The 15,110-nt window shown below is 40.9% G+C and overlaps 1 protein-coding gene across 1 annotated transcript in view; it reads right to left on the bottom strand.

The window, feature by feature from the left end:
- Positions 1–377: 377 nt before the first annotated feature.
- The window catches only part of moxd1 (monooxygenase DBH like 1), a 69,185-nt gene continuing 54,452 nt past the window's right edge, over positions 378–15,110 (bottom strand). The window contains exons 7-12 of the mRNA XM_033021285.1: positions 11,148–11,314; positions 9,617–9,808; positions 8,774–8,833; positions 6,531–6,673; positions 3,322–3,490; positions 378–657 (exon numbers count right to left, since the gene is read on the bottom strand). Coding sequence (XP_032877176.1) covers positions 502–657; positions 3,322–3,490; positions 6,531–6,673; positions 8,774–8,833; positions 9,617–9,808; positions 11,148–11,314 — 887 coding nt within the window. The 3' untranslated portion in view covers positions 378–501. The remainder of the gene's footprint in view (positions 658–3,321; positions 3,491–6,530; positions 6,674–8,773; positions 8,834–9,616; positions 9,809–11,147; positions 11,315–15,110) is intronic.

Genomic DNA, 15,110 nt, shown 5'->3' with positions numbered 1-15,110 from the left:
GCCCTCCAAGTAACATGCCATCCTCACTTGGAAATATGGTCAGGTCCTCCATATTGGAATTCTTTAGTCAGCATCTTCAGTGTAACCAGAACAGCAGTTGAAAGCTGGATCTTACCACCATCTTCTTGGGGTCAATAACTGTTGGTCTTGAGTAGAGTCAAAATCTCAGAATTAATAAACAAATAACATATATAAATGTCTGATGTCTCTCAATAATGTTATGGTTTTGTCAAGCAACAGTTAAAATACTGCTGTGGAACACATTGTAATGGTGACTTCCAAGTTAACTGAGGATCATGACAGGCAGGATTTGTATCTTGAGAGCAGGTACTGCTGCAATCTTTTGCAGGTCATATTGAAATTATTGACCAAAGTTCTCATAATGTATAAATGTTTTTATTGAAAAGAATGGTCTTGCATGGTGATAGTGCAAATTCATTCTCAGCCTAAAAATGGTTTAAATATGAAAATATCCAATACATTTAAGTTTACATAAATTAATTACATTCCTGTAGTAAATACAGCGCATAAAGTTAGTGAAAGAGGTATAGAGAGTGGATCAAGAAACTGACAAGTTGTCCGACAGGTGACCGACTGTGATTCCAATTTTGGTTCCCAAGGCGTTAACGCTGGTGGTAATACTGGTATGCCATTTACCTGTTAATGGAAAGTATTCTTTTCAGATTTTTGATCATGGAAAAGTATCTTATGCTCAATTTAACAGCAATATTTTGGCCACAAAGAAGATGCAATTATTTCTGCAAGGTCCACTAAGAAGGTACAACAATACTAAAGCCAAGGATATTAATTAAACCGGATTCCATGAATCATCTTCCACGTCTGCCTGCTCCAATGGCAGAAAATGTTTATGATAATCAAATGTATGATAATTCCTGGATGCTATTGCATCTGGTTAGTGGTAGTAATGTTCGCTCATACTCATATTTTATCACTGAGCGTTTAAGGAGGAACTGCAGATGCTGGAAAATCGAAGGGACACAAAAAAGCTGGAGAAACTCAGCGGGTGCAGCAGCATCTATGGAGCGAAGGAAATAGGCAACGTTTCGGGCCGAAACCCTTCTTCAGACTGATCGTGGGTGGGGGGGGGGCGGGGACAAGAAAGGAAAAAAGAGGAGGAGCCCGAAGGCTGGGGGATGGGAGGAGACAGCAGGGGGACTGAGGAAGGGGAGGAGACAGCAAGGACTAACAAAATTGGGAGAATTCGATGTTCATGCCCCCAGGATGCAGACTCCCCAAGCAGAATATGAGGTGCTGTTCCTCCAATTTCCGGTGTTGCTCACTGTGGCCATGGAGGAGACCCAGGACAGCGAGGTCGGAGACGGAGTGGGAAGGGGAGTTGAAGTGCTGAGCCACCGGGAGGTCAGCTTGGTTATTGTGGACCGAGCGGAGGTGTTCGGCGAAACGATCGCCCAACCTCCGCTTGGTCTCACCGATATAGATCTGCTGACATCTAGAGCAGCGGATGCAATAGATGAGGTTGGAGGAGATGCAGGTAAACCTCCAAGCAGTCGTTCCAGGTGCGACAGATTTTGTTAGTCCTTGCTGTCTCCTCCCCTTCCTCAGTCCCCCTGCTGTCTCCTCCCATCCCCCAGCCTTCGGGCTCCTCCTCCTTTTTCCTTACTTGTCCCCGCCCCCCCCCACCCACGATCAGTCTGAAGAAGGGTTTTGGCCCGAAACTTTGCCTATTTCCTTCGCTCCATAGATGCTGCTGCACCCGCTGAGTTTCTCCAGCTTTTTTGTGTCCCTTTTATCACTGAGCTATTGCTTTGATGTTAGAATACTCAAACCATGGCAATCAATTCATTTTCATTAATTTAGGTTTACTGAATGATACAAAACTGGAATAACCAAAGCATTATTAATACAAGAATCTACTGTTGGTTTCAAAAATTTGAATTCGAACAGGCAGTGTAAAACTGAATTAATTTTACATTATTTGCTCCAAATGAACAAGGAACCAAACAATACAGATAATGCCAAAATTCAACATTCTGACTAAACTGCAAACTACAATTCACGTACAGAAACTTATGTTTTCCTCTTGCTCACATTGCTTAATGTGTTTTCAATACAAAAGAATAGCTAAGGCTACACTGAGGATCAGCCATGTTTTAATGGGAGTATGGTCCTGGGAGTAGGTGCTGGTTTCTGCTTGAACTGTTACATTCTCAATGCTGCAGTAATAGGGATGATGGTATTCCTATTGTGGCTTTGAAATTGGATTTCAGAATTCTGTATCACTATCATGCTAATACTGGAATATCAGTAACAGCTGTCATCAAAGCAGATCCACAGATAAACAAATGGATCATTTCATGCTATCCTGCCGAATCTCCCTTTCTAAATACATGTTTGCATTATCTCTCTGTGACCAAGTGGATTTCTGCCATTTGATGCAGTTTCCTTCCATATCTCAAAGATGTGCTGGGAGGTAAAGCAGCTACAATAAATTAGTTTTGTCGATGCAATTGGCAAAATAATCAAAATGTATGTGTGAGAGAGAATACATCGCAGGGAAAATATAGAAATGGTGGAATGGGCCTGATAGGATTGCTTTGCTGGAAAGCTGTCGAAGACCTGTTGGGCTGATTGGCTATCACTTGAATTGTATTATGTGTTCTCACTGAAATATATAACATTCTTATGGAACAATTGAGAGTTGATTTGTTTCCATGGCTGCAGTGCAAGATCAGAAGTTCGAAACAGCGATAAGCCTATCGGAACAGATGAGCAGTAATGTCTCCATCCAAAATGTCTGGGTGAATCGGATGCTCCTGAATCAAATATATCCTTCCCAAACTCTTGCTGAAAAGTAAGAACGACCCAATGCTAAAGTGGATCTTCCATTTCCATAAAGATGGGTAAAGTCTCTGAACTTGATACTCCACAACCAAATCGTCATTTGTGTCAAATAGTTCTCATTCTTTCCTTTCCATCCTCTGCCCGACACCCCCCCCCCCCCCCCTCACACACACCACTTGTAGAACATATTTAGGTTTTCTTCTGTTTTGTCTGTCAATATTTATTCATATACATTGTTTGCTAATGTACATTTTAAATTTATTTGCACCCATTATATTTTAAACCTTCTGCTGTGTTGAACTTCATAATTATCATAGGCTTCTATGTTTGACTTTATCCTGCCACACCTATTCCTTGTGTACATGGAGATCCAGAGATGGGAGGTTCAGCTGGAAAGATTGGACATTGATTGGACTTCAAATAGCTGCTTTCAGTCCACATTTACTAAATTCTAAATTCAATTAAAGTGATAATTAACATTTAATGATGCGTACTAACCTGCCATTCTTGTTGATCATGTTTTGCACATCGAATGTTCATCTCAATTCCATGTACTAGGTTGTTGAATTCCCTTCCTTTCTTCCTCGACCATCTAAATTTATTCATGGCTTCAGTGAAGGAAAGATGCTTGTACTTCTTTGGACTTTTTATGATAAATGGCCAAGTCCTTAATGTAAGAAAAAACTGAACATGACCACAGCGCAAAGGCAATGTTTCTTTTAATTCTCTATCTAGTTACACCATAATTCATATGATGCATAACTTATTTATACCGAACATGTTGATGTTAATTATCTATTTTATTAATTTGATAGGTAAAATTAACTTAGTTTAGTGATACAAGCATGGGAACGGGCCATTTGAGTCCTCGTGAACCAACAATCACCTGCATACTATTTCTATGTTATCTCCCTTTAGCATCCTACACACTAAGGAAAATTACAGAGGCCTATTAACTTATAAACCTGCATGTCTTTGGAATGTGGGAGAAAACCAGAGCACCTGGAGAAAGCCCACTTGGCCACAAGGAGAATGCAATCTCTGTACAAACAGCACCCATGGTTAGGATCGGACTCAGGTTTCTCGCACTGTGAGGCAGCAACTCTTCTGCACCAATCATCAGTCACCCATTTACATTAATCCCATTTTGTTGTATTCTCCCAAATTCCCATTAATTTACACAAAGTTCTTCCACGCACTGGGGGTACAATTACCCTACCAACCTGCATGTCTTTGAGGTGGGGAAGGAAACTCCCAAACTCCACATAAGCAGTGCTTGAGTTACAAGATCAAACCCATGTTCTATCTGAATTCCAATATGTTTCTATTCAAAGAGGAATCTTCTACGTTCAAAGTCAAATGTTTTCCAAAGTTCCAAATGAACTTGTTCATGAATAGTGAAAAAAGTTTGTCAGGCAACATCTTTCTAACTGCATCTTCTTTGTTTAGTTTTTGTTAAGTTATCTTCTTTGTTAAGTTACTCCTCAATTTACACAATAGGTGACTTACGTAAACTCGCACTTAGATAAACAATTCTGGCAGTTTATAATTTCAACAACACTGTACAAGCACTTAAGTTTAGATCAGAGCAAACTGGCAATTACTCAGAAGGCCACGCACTGCAGTAAGTGCCATAACAGCAAGATGGAACTCAAGCTGGCAATGCTTACCCAGAAGGCCTCGGGTGTAAGGCCGCAAAAGTGCCCAACTGGACACAACTGAGACAGTAAATACTCTCAATGGCTCACACGGAGTAGCTCAGTGGGCCAGGCAGCATATCTGGAGAACATGGAGAGGTGATGGTTTGGGTCGAGAACCTTTGTCAACTTTGAGTTATTGTGGGCAAGGATGGTGATCGTTTTTCCGACTTGCAAAAATCTGATGCGCTAGGATTAACGGAACGGAACCCTCACCTACAGTGGCTTGCAAAAGTTTTCATACCCCTTGAACTTTTCCACATTTTGTCACATTACAACCACAAACGTAAATGTATTTTATTGGGATTTTATGTGATAGACCAACACAAAGTGGTGCATAATTGTGAAGTGGAAGGAAAATTATACATGGTTTTCAAAATTTTTACAAATAAAAAACTGAAAAGTGTGGCATGCAAAAGTATTCAGCCCCCCTGAGTCAATACTTTGTAGAACCACCTTTCGCTGCAATTGCAGCTGCAAGTCTTTTGGGGTATGTCTCTACCAGCTTTGCACATCTAGAGACTGAAATTTTTGCCCATTCTTCTTTGCAAAATAGCTCAAGCTCAGTCAGATTGGATGGAGAGCGTCTGTGAACAGCAATTTTCAAGTCTTGCCAGAGATTTTCAATTGGATTTAGGTCTGGACTTTGACTGGGCCATTCTAACACATGAATATGCTTTGATCTAAACCATTCCATTGTAGCTCTGGCTGTATGCTTAGGGTCGTTGTCCTGCTGGAAGGTGAACCTCCGCCCCAGTCTCAAGTCTTTTGCAGACTCTAACAGGTTTTCTTCCAAGATTGCCCTGTATTTGGCTCCATCCAGCTTCCCTGTCCCTGCTGAAGAAAAGCATCCCCACAGCATGATGCTGCCACCACCATGTTTCACAGTGGGGATGGTGTGTTCAAGGTGATGTGCAGTGTTAGTTTTCCGCCATACATAGCGTTTTGCATTTAGGCCAAAAACTTCAATTTTGGTCTCATCTGACCAGAGCACCTTCCTTCACATGTTTGCTGTGTCCCCCACATGGCTTGTGGCAAACTGCAAACGGGACTTCTTATGGCTTTTTTTCAACAATGGCTTTCTTCTTGCCACTCTTCCATAAAGGCCCGATTTGTGGAGTGCACAACTAATAGTTGTCCCGTGGACAGATTCTTCCACCTAAGCTGTGGACCTCTGCAGCTCCTCCAGAGTTACCATGGGCCTCTTGGCTGCTTCTCTGATCAATGATCTCCTTGCCCGGCCTGTCAGTTTAGGTGGACAGCCATGTTTGGTAGGTTTGCAGTTTGGTAGGTCTTGGTAGGTTTGCAGTTGTGCCATACTCTTTCCATTTTCGGATGATGGATTGAACAGTGCTCCGTGAGATGTTCAAAGCTTGGGATATTTTTTTATAACCTAACCCTGCTTTAAACTTCTCCACAACTTTATCCCTGACCTGTCTGGTGTGTTCCTTGGGCTTCATGATGCTGTTTGTTCACTAATGTTCTCTAACAAACCTCTGAGGCCTTCACAGAACAGCTGTATTTATACTGAGATTAGATTACACACAAGTGGACTCTATTTACTAATTAGGTGACTTCTGAAGGCAATTGGTTGCACTGGATTTTATTTAGGGGTATCAGAGTAAAGGGGGCTGAATACTTTTGCACGCCACACTTTTCAGTTTTTTATTTGTAAAAAAAATTGAAAACCATGTATCATTTTCCTTCCACTTCACAATTATGCACTACTTTGTGTTGGTCTATCACATAAAATCCCAATAAAATACATTTACATTTGTGGTTGTAACGTGACAAAATGTGGAAAAGTTCAAGGGGTATGAATACTTTTGCAAGCCACTGTAACACACATTATTTTAGTTTATTCCTCAAAACATTGTTTTCTACTCAAAATTAGTAATATCATTTCAATGCTGTTCTTTACCAAAGATTTAATGGGCAGAAAAAGTTTGTTACAATTAGCAATTAATAATGACATATTTATGCACTGTAGAATGATGGAAATACATTTACATGACTGGATGATAAATTTCTTTCACTCCAATAAATTTCAACTGTGGAGCTATTTCAGGAAGACTTTCACATCGGGAAAGATCTATTTTTGGGTAGTATAGTAAGTAAGACAAGCACATTTCATCTCTTGTGCTTAGGCCACCCTGTAAAAGAACAAGAACATGTTTATTTACTTCTTTGCCTCTTTTGAAAGGTACCCATGATAAACATTCTTATTAGAATTACTGCACTATTTAACAAATACAGCACAACAGACAAGATTTAACTTGCACCACTCTATATTTTCACAATAGCAATGTGCAACGTAGGATTTTAACTCTCCATAATTAAAAACTTGCTCTTCTAGTAATTTAAGTTATTGAACAATAGAGGCTAAAATTAAAATGAAGTGGGCGTTGAATTCAGTGACATTAATCTCCCTAAAATATGTCACAGGTGATCTAAAAAAAGTTGGACAAGTTAAGAAAATTCTGGCTGTGTTCCTCCTACGTAAAAAGCCCTGCGAAAATTGCAAATGTATGGGTATCAGATGTAATTGAAGTAACTTGCAATTTTCTATGGATGTTTTAAAGTCCAGTGTTGGCAGCAACTTCAGTATTGGCAGCTTTTGGCCCTGCAATGCTTCTTCCCACAGAATCTACTGGGACAGCATAGACTTCCAATTTAAACTCTAAAGATCAATTAAATATGAAGTCAATATTTTTCAAATGATTTCAATGTTAGTTTAACCTGGGTTCTGCAGGTGATTCTACCACTCACCTACATATGAAGGGCAACAGACCTCTCAGCACTCAGGCTGGGATATCTGCTTCCGGTTAAACCTGGCCCAAGAACAGCAGTCCCATCCAAATGAGAGGAAGAAATTCCACGTCTGATAAACAGTTGAACTGATCTCAGATATAAATTTCCATCTCTCATGCACTGCTGGAAGGAATGTAAATGGCAGGAAATGGTAAGAAACAAGGCTCTTGCGTGAACAAATGTTTGCTAAATTTCACATTTAAACTGTGATCTGGAAGTTCTTATCAGACTACTATTCAAATAGAGAAATTTGGAGAAATTGCAAGAGATTACATGGAATCCAAAAAATAAATAAAATGGTGGAAAAACTGCGCAGGCAGCGTTCTTGGATAGAGAAACAGAAAAGTCATTCTGAAAAGTCATTCATCCAGAGCACCTTGCAAATGTGATGTTATGTGAAGTTACCAGTGTAATTATGTCAACAGATCATCTTTATAGAATGGTCTACTTGACCATCACTGGCACTAATAACAGCTGTTGGTTTGTCACCAAACAGACACCACTATCACCAGGTACACAAAAATGCTGGAGAAACTCAGCGGGTGCAGCAGCATCTATGGAGCGAAGGAAATAGGTGACGTTTCGGGCCGAAACCCTTCTTCAGACTGATGGGGGGTAGACTGAGACTAAGCGGAGGTTGGGCGATCGTTTCGCCGAACACCTCCGCTCAGTCCGCAATAACCTATCTGAACACCCGGTGGCTCAGCACTTCAACTCCCCCTCCCATTCCCAATCCGACCTCTCTGTCCTGGGTCTCCTCCATTGCCAGAGTGAGCAACACCGGACATTGGAGGAACAGCACCTCATATTCCGCCTGGGTTGCTTGCGTCCGGATGGCATGAACATTGAATTCTCCCAATTTTGCTAGCCCTTGCTGTTTCCTCCCCTCCCTTAACCGTCGAGCTGTCTCCTCCCATCCCCCCGCCCTCGGGCTCCTCCTCCTCCCTTTTTCCTTCCTTCTCCCCCCTACCCCCCCATCAGTCTGAAGAAGGGTTTCGGCCCGAAACGTCACCTATTTCCTTCGCTCCATAGATGCTGCTGCACCCGCTGAGTTTCTCCAGCATTTTTGTGTACCTTCGATCTTCCAGCATCTGCAGTTCCTTCTTGAACACCACTATCACCAGCCTGGCAATTACACCAGTTAGAAAAAGGTGACAATGAAATTTGAGTGAGAGTTTTCCGACAATAAAAGCCATTAATAAAATGTGGCATTGTTTGGTTACCAGTCTAATTCACACACATTCACACTCTCTCACAATATGGAATGACTCAAACAGTATACAACATTGGTTGGACAATTTTCAAACAGAAAACTTACATTATCTTGTAAAACATTCATAACCAATCATCAATTTCAAAATGAATTGGTACACTAAAAGACAAAACTCTTTCCCATGGAAACCGAAGCTTGCATGGTTTTAAAATATTATCTATTTTCCTACCCATGTCATATTCATGCGTGATCTGGTGTTATATTCGCATTCAGTTACCAAACTATCACCCTGCAAGACATTTTAAGCACACTCAAGGTTAAGAGTTATAACAGATTAAAACACGCATGAAAAATGTACAGTTGATGCAAATCCATAATTTCCAAGTAAGATAGCTACATATTTTAAACTTTAAAGTATCCTTAGGCAAAAATCAAATCAAAAGTAGAGCTTATATTCCTTTTATACGTGTTGCACTATATTTTGGGTAATATGTAATAGAGATACTCTATATGGCATTATCATCAGTTGATCTGAAGAGAAACCACAAAGGGAAAGGCTGAATAGGGAAATTATAAAGATGATGTCTGGAATGTGGCTAATTTGTTTTGGTCTGCTTGCTAATCAGTGATAAATCTTTGAAAAAAATCTCATTCTTCATTGATACATTTTGGATATTCAGATCTATTCAATTAGATATACAATTGGCAGTGTACCTGTAAATTTCGATTAATTTTAGTTTTTCCATCAATCACTCATCTTTTTGTTCAACAGATATAGTATGTGACATTAAAGTGTTAGTTACATAAGACCACAGTCTCTGATGTAATGCCATGGTGACATGTGCATTGGACCCAAAACATTTCATTTTAATCACAAAAACACATTTTGTATCTCCTTCCTGAACACTAATAATACCAACCACTCAGGCAAGACCTTCAGACAAGAGGCTCTTTGTTCACATTAATTACTTCTCTGTGTGGTTATAAATATTTGGAGAATAATTCCATCAGCTCATTGCAATATGAAACAATGCCTGTACAGTGAAATATCTTTTTGAAAGTGCAATTGTACCGGCAGAAGAACTCTTTCCTCTTTCATGTAGCGGAATTCTTGAAAGTTGAAGTCAAACTCATCATCGTATGCAAGGAGAGGTTGCTCTACACTTTTTCTGAAATGCCGTACTCTCAGGGCTCGTCCTGCAAGATGCGAATGGAGAAGAACAGCAAACACATGGATCCCAGATGGCTTTTCCTCAGACAATGCCTGTGATTAAAAATATTTTTCCTTCAACATGGAAAGTACCAACATCAAAAAATAAATGTGATTATTTGTATAAACCATGCCAATTTGTGCATTTTAATGCCCTGAATTTGCTACAATGACATTAACAAAACTCAAAGTATTCATAACATGTATCTTTGTGGAGGCAGCAATTATTGTCTCCAAATGCTAACAGTGTTTAATTGTTGATGAGCAAGTCTGCACTTGCACAATAAAAAATGGAGCTTTCAGTAAGTAAGAGCGATGCAAGTTCACAGAATCACAAACCAAACACTAATTATCTGGCTATTATCTGAAGAAGGGTTTCGGCCCGAAACGTTGCCTATTTCCTTCGCTCCATAGATGCTGCTGCACCCGCTGAGTTTCTCCAGCTTTTTTGTGTACCTTTGATTTTCCAGCATCTGCAGTTCCTTCTTAAACACTAATTATCTGGCTTTTGTTATTTTTCCTTCCCTTGCATATAGCAAAAATGCCAGAAGCTGAAATTGCAAGCAAGAAGTACTACTCTTCTAAAGCTATTGATAGATTGCACCAGAAAATATATTGCAATATAACAAAAATAATCAAATGACATTACAAAAAATTACCTTAATTCCAATTTAGACAGCCAAATGAAAATAATGTAATTATTTTTCATTTTTGTGTATTTTTTGGGACTGGGTCAAACAATAAGCCAAACAGTGAAATGGTGCTAAGCTCTGAGGTAATGTTGTCTTGGCCTTCAAAAAAGTTATAATCATGAACAAATATCTTTCTCAAAGAAGCTTTTTTTGTTTAATTTTATTTTGAGTACACATGGTTTTGTGGCAATTTCAGTTTAAGGTTGATTTATGAACAATTTTCCACCAAACAAAATTATTTTACTCAGGTTCATTAACAAATCCTGAGAGAGATATATTTTGTACTAACCTAAATGTAATGTCAAAATATCAAAATATATTTTGTACTAATTCAATATCACAAACATCACATCGCACCATCACGTTGGTACAACAAAAAATTATTTCACTCCAATTATACTATTAGGACAGAAACTCTGCAACTAAAGACACAGCTACATATCTCTTTAATGTCAGTTGCTACAAAAAGAAAAATTGCATCATACAAATATAACATTTCTTTTGAAGAAGGATCCCAACCTAAAACATCACCTATCCATGACCTCTACAAATGGTACCTAGCGTGCTGAGTTACTCCAGTTCTGTGTGTTCTCTGCAAGATTCCAGCCTCTGCAGTTCTTTGTCTCTAACAAGGGGCAATTTTGATTCGGGAACAGTTTGGAAATAAAGGAGATAATTTATAAAACAATATGACAACTTACTTCTTGTAGGCATTCCATGCTGCAATGACCTTGTGAAATATAGTTTGGCATGTCAGGTGGTATCATGTGGTAAAGACTAACCCAGACACCAGTTTCAATCATTCCAGCATCATACTTCCTCAGCGTTGGTGTGTAAATCAGCTTTAAACCAGAGCTGTCTACATATCCTGCAGAGGTACAGAGCGGTTAATCAGAGACTATAATCCCAAAACTAATCTTATGAAAAAGAGATCCATAATGGATATTATAATGTTTCAACAAAAGATGAATCCATTTTACACAGATACATATTGCTTATTAAATAACCTCACTCTTGATATCTGCATATGGTTTATATACAAACTAATGTTTTAGAGCATCATGGTGCAAGGGCACAATGCATTCTTCTTCTTGGTGACTTCCTTTGGACAGAGGATAATTTACTTTCCTTCCATTTCTGAAGAGTAGAAGATGACCACGTGCAAATTATTTTAATATGTAGCTTTCATTACATTCACCATGGACACTCTTGAGCATACACAATCTCATGGACATAGACACATGAACCAACCCACCCCATGTCCCCAAGTGCCACAACCCAATCTGATCCTCCCCTTCTTTCAGACGCTTACCTCCCTCTCACATCTATCTCCCTTCACTCTCCACTCTCCCTCCAGGCTCCCCCACTCATCAGCTGCTCACTGTCTCCAACAGTGTGGTCATCCACAGATTGCCATCACTTTCTCTCTATAAAACTGCCACCCATCAGTTCAATTTAGTTTATTGTCATGTGCACCGAGGTACAATGAAAAGCTTTTTGCTGACCAGTCAGGGGAAAGACAATACATGATTACAATCGATCCATTTACAGTGTAAAAATACATGATAAGGGAATAGCATTAGTGCAAGGTAAAGCCAGCAAAGTCTGATCAAAGATAGTCCGAGGGTCACCAATGAGGTAGGGTGGTTCAGTTGCCTGATAACAGCTGTTGGTTTGTCACCTTGCTGCCACAAGCCTGGGATCCAGCCCAGAACCTTTAGATCTTCCAGAAAATATCAGTAGAATCTTTAGCCACCTGTGGGATGCCATTGAGCTCTTCTGGTAATTCTACATCAAGATGATCACTATCATCCTGGTCCCAAAGAAAAACAAGATCTCATGCCTTAATGACTACTGTCCAGTGGCCTTGACATCCACCATCATGAAGTGCTTCGAGAGGTTATTTATGGCATTGCACGTTACACATTAAATTCAGCCTATCAAGAAGTCTTGATCCACTGCAGTTCACCTACTGCCACTACAGGTCCATGGCTGTGCCATCTCCCTGGCCCTACACTCATCCCTGGAACACCGGGATAAAGAGAACACTTGCGTCAGACTCCTACTCACACACTACAGATCTGCTTTCAATACCATTATCCCAACCAGCACTCCCCTCTGCAACTGGATCCTTGACATCCTGACCAACAGACCACATTCTGTGAGGATAGGTGATAAGTCATCCTCTACAATAATCCTCAACACTGCGCCGAAGGGCCTGTATTCATGCTGTATCACCAAACTAAACTAGGTGCCCTACAAGGATTAGTTCTCAGTCTCCCTATTATACTCCTCATACACTAATGACTGTGCAGCCAAATACCAATCCAACTCAATTTACAAGTTCGCATCAGGGAGCATAAAATTGTCACAGAACATAAAATTTCGCCTTTAGGACACTGGCAATAAATAATCAATTACAACATTTTTTTCTGAAATAGTTATACAAATGTTATCACAAATGTTTTTGAGAGTGATTAAAGCCCCTGTCCCACTGTACGAGGTAATTCACGAGTTCTCCCGAGTTTTCCCCTGATTCGAACTCGGAGAATGTCCATAGCAGGTCCGTAGGAGTTCGTGGATGTCTCGTAGCGGCTTGTAATGCTAACGGTAGGTACTTGGGACATCCGGTAACTCGTGACGTTTTTTCATGCCTGTAAAAAAATGTCCACGAGTAAAAAAATACTTGTGATGAAAAAAATTGTTACTTTTTATACCTGCCGTATAAAAAAACTCGGGAGAACTCGTGAATTACCTCGTACAGCGGGATATGGGCTTAAGTGTGTTCAAGGACAAGCTTTTCCAGTAAGTAAAACTCCTACGCATGTCTGGAACGCCTGCGCATGCGTGGACTTTGTTAAGTCGTTAAAGACACATTACACATATCATAACATCCCCCCTTTTTCCAAAAGAGAAAAACATACAGATGTACAATGTATGTTCACTTGGCATATATCTGTCCAAGTGAGAAAAGAACACTTTTTAACTCCATAAAGACATAACAATTGATAAGAACTAAATCAATGGGTCACATAGTCTCCAAAATACTTAGGCGGTCTCACAGCTCGACCTGAGCGAGTTCTCACTGTTTCATTTATGTCAATGTCCTTGTTTTTGTCAGTTCGCTCAGTAGCTGTTTTCTTTTCAGTAGGCGCTGGCTGCTGTTTCAACGCCTGTGTCACGTTAGTTGTGGTCGGTGTAGTAGATTCACCCTGGTCTTTGATGGTCTGGCAGTGCTTCGCCTGTTGACGTGTGACTAGCTCGTCTGGTGGATTTTCACAGGTCTTGCGGAGATGTACGCGATTGCGACGGTATATGTCAGATGGGCTCTGAACCACATATGAACGCTTGTCAAGCTGGCGAGAAACGATGGCTTTCTCCCAACTCTTCTTTCCTTGCATTCGCACTGTCACCCTCGTGAAGTGGGGAAAGGTCTTTAGATGACTTATTGTAATTGTTACCTTGCTGCTGAACGCGCTGCTTCATGCGTTAATGCTCGTACACAACTCTGGGTTCAAGTAGTCTCGCTGTCATCGGCAGAAGTGTACACGTGCGACGATTTATGAGGCACTGAGCGGGACTTGTGCTCAGCCCTTGTGAAGGCGTATAACGATGATCCAACAATGCTAGGCAGGGGTCGGATCGTGATTTGCTGCTCTTCGTCATGATTCGCTTCGTGGTTTTGACGGCTGATTCTTCCTTCCCGTTTGCTTTGCTATTACCGGGGCTGCTGCACAGATGCTCAAAATCCCATTCCCTCACGAACCGGTGAAATGCGACCGATGTATACTGCGGCCCGTTATCGCTCACAACTTGTGTCGGGTTGCGGTATCTCGCAAAATGAGCTTTCATCTTGCGAATTACGGTTGGACTGCTCGTGTCTCTCAGCCGGCCTACTTCGACAAAGTTGCTATGGTAGTCCACAGTGACGAGATAATCTTTCCCGTCCCATGTAAAGAGTTCTGTGCCGACTTTCTACCATGGCCTTGTCGGTAGCTCATGACTCATGAGTGTCTCTTTTTGCTGACTCACCTCATAGGTGCGGCACATATCACATGTAGCAATATACTGCTTGATGTCGCTACTCATGCCAGACCAGAATAGGCATTTGCGTGCTCGTCACAGGCAGCCTTCGATGCCTAGATGTGAAGAGTGTATCTTTTCTTTCATGTCCCTTCTTAAGTTTATCGGTATGATCACGCGCTCGCCCTTGAAGATCAAATCTTGGACTGCGAGCTCATCCCTATAGCCGCAATAAGGCGTGAGCTGCTCTGGTAGCCTATCTCGTTCACTAGGCCAACCACTGATGATGACACGTTTCAGCATCTGTAGTGTCTTCTTTCGCTGTTTCATTGTGAATTTGCTCGAGACGCTCATCTCGAATTGGCACGTGTGATACCATGTTTACCTCCGCGAATGCTTGCTCTCTGCTCGGAGTACCGCTAACTGCACGCGCCAATGTATCCGCAAGGTACATGAGCTTCCCCTGACAGTAGCTGATGTCAAAATCATAGCTCTGTAGGCAGAGTAACATTCCTTGAAGATGCTTCGGCGCTTTCACTAGCGGCTTCTTTGCTATCATTTCCAGCGGCTTGTGATCGCTGATCACGCTGGTGAAACGACCAAATGTATACTGATGGGAACGCTCCCCTGCAAATAACACG

This window comes from Amblyraja radiata, chromosome 5 (assembly GCF_010909765.2).
Source record: "Amblyraja radiata isolate CabotCenter1 chromosome 5, sAmbRad1.1.pri, whole genome shotgun sequence".
Classification (NCBI taxonomy): domain Eukaryota; kingdom Metazoa; phylum Chordata; class Chondrichthyes; order Rajiformes; family Rajidae; genus Amblyraja; species Amblyraja radiata.
The sequence above is the reverse complement of the archived record's forward strand: the minus strand, read 5'-3'. Positions and strand labels throughout refer to the sequence as shown.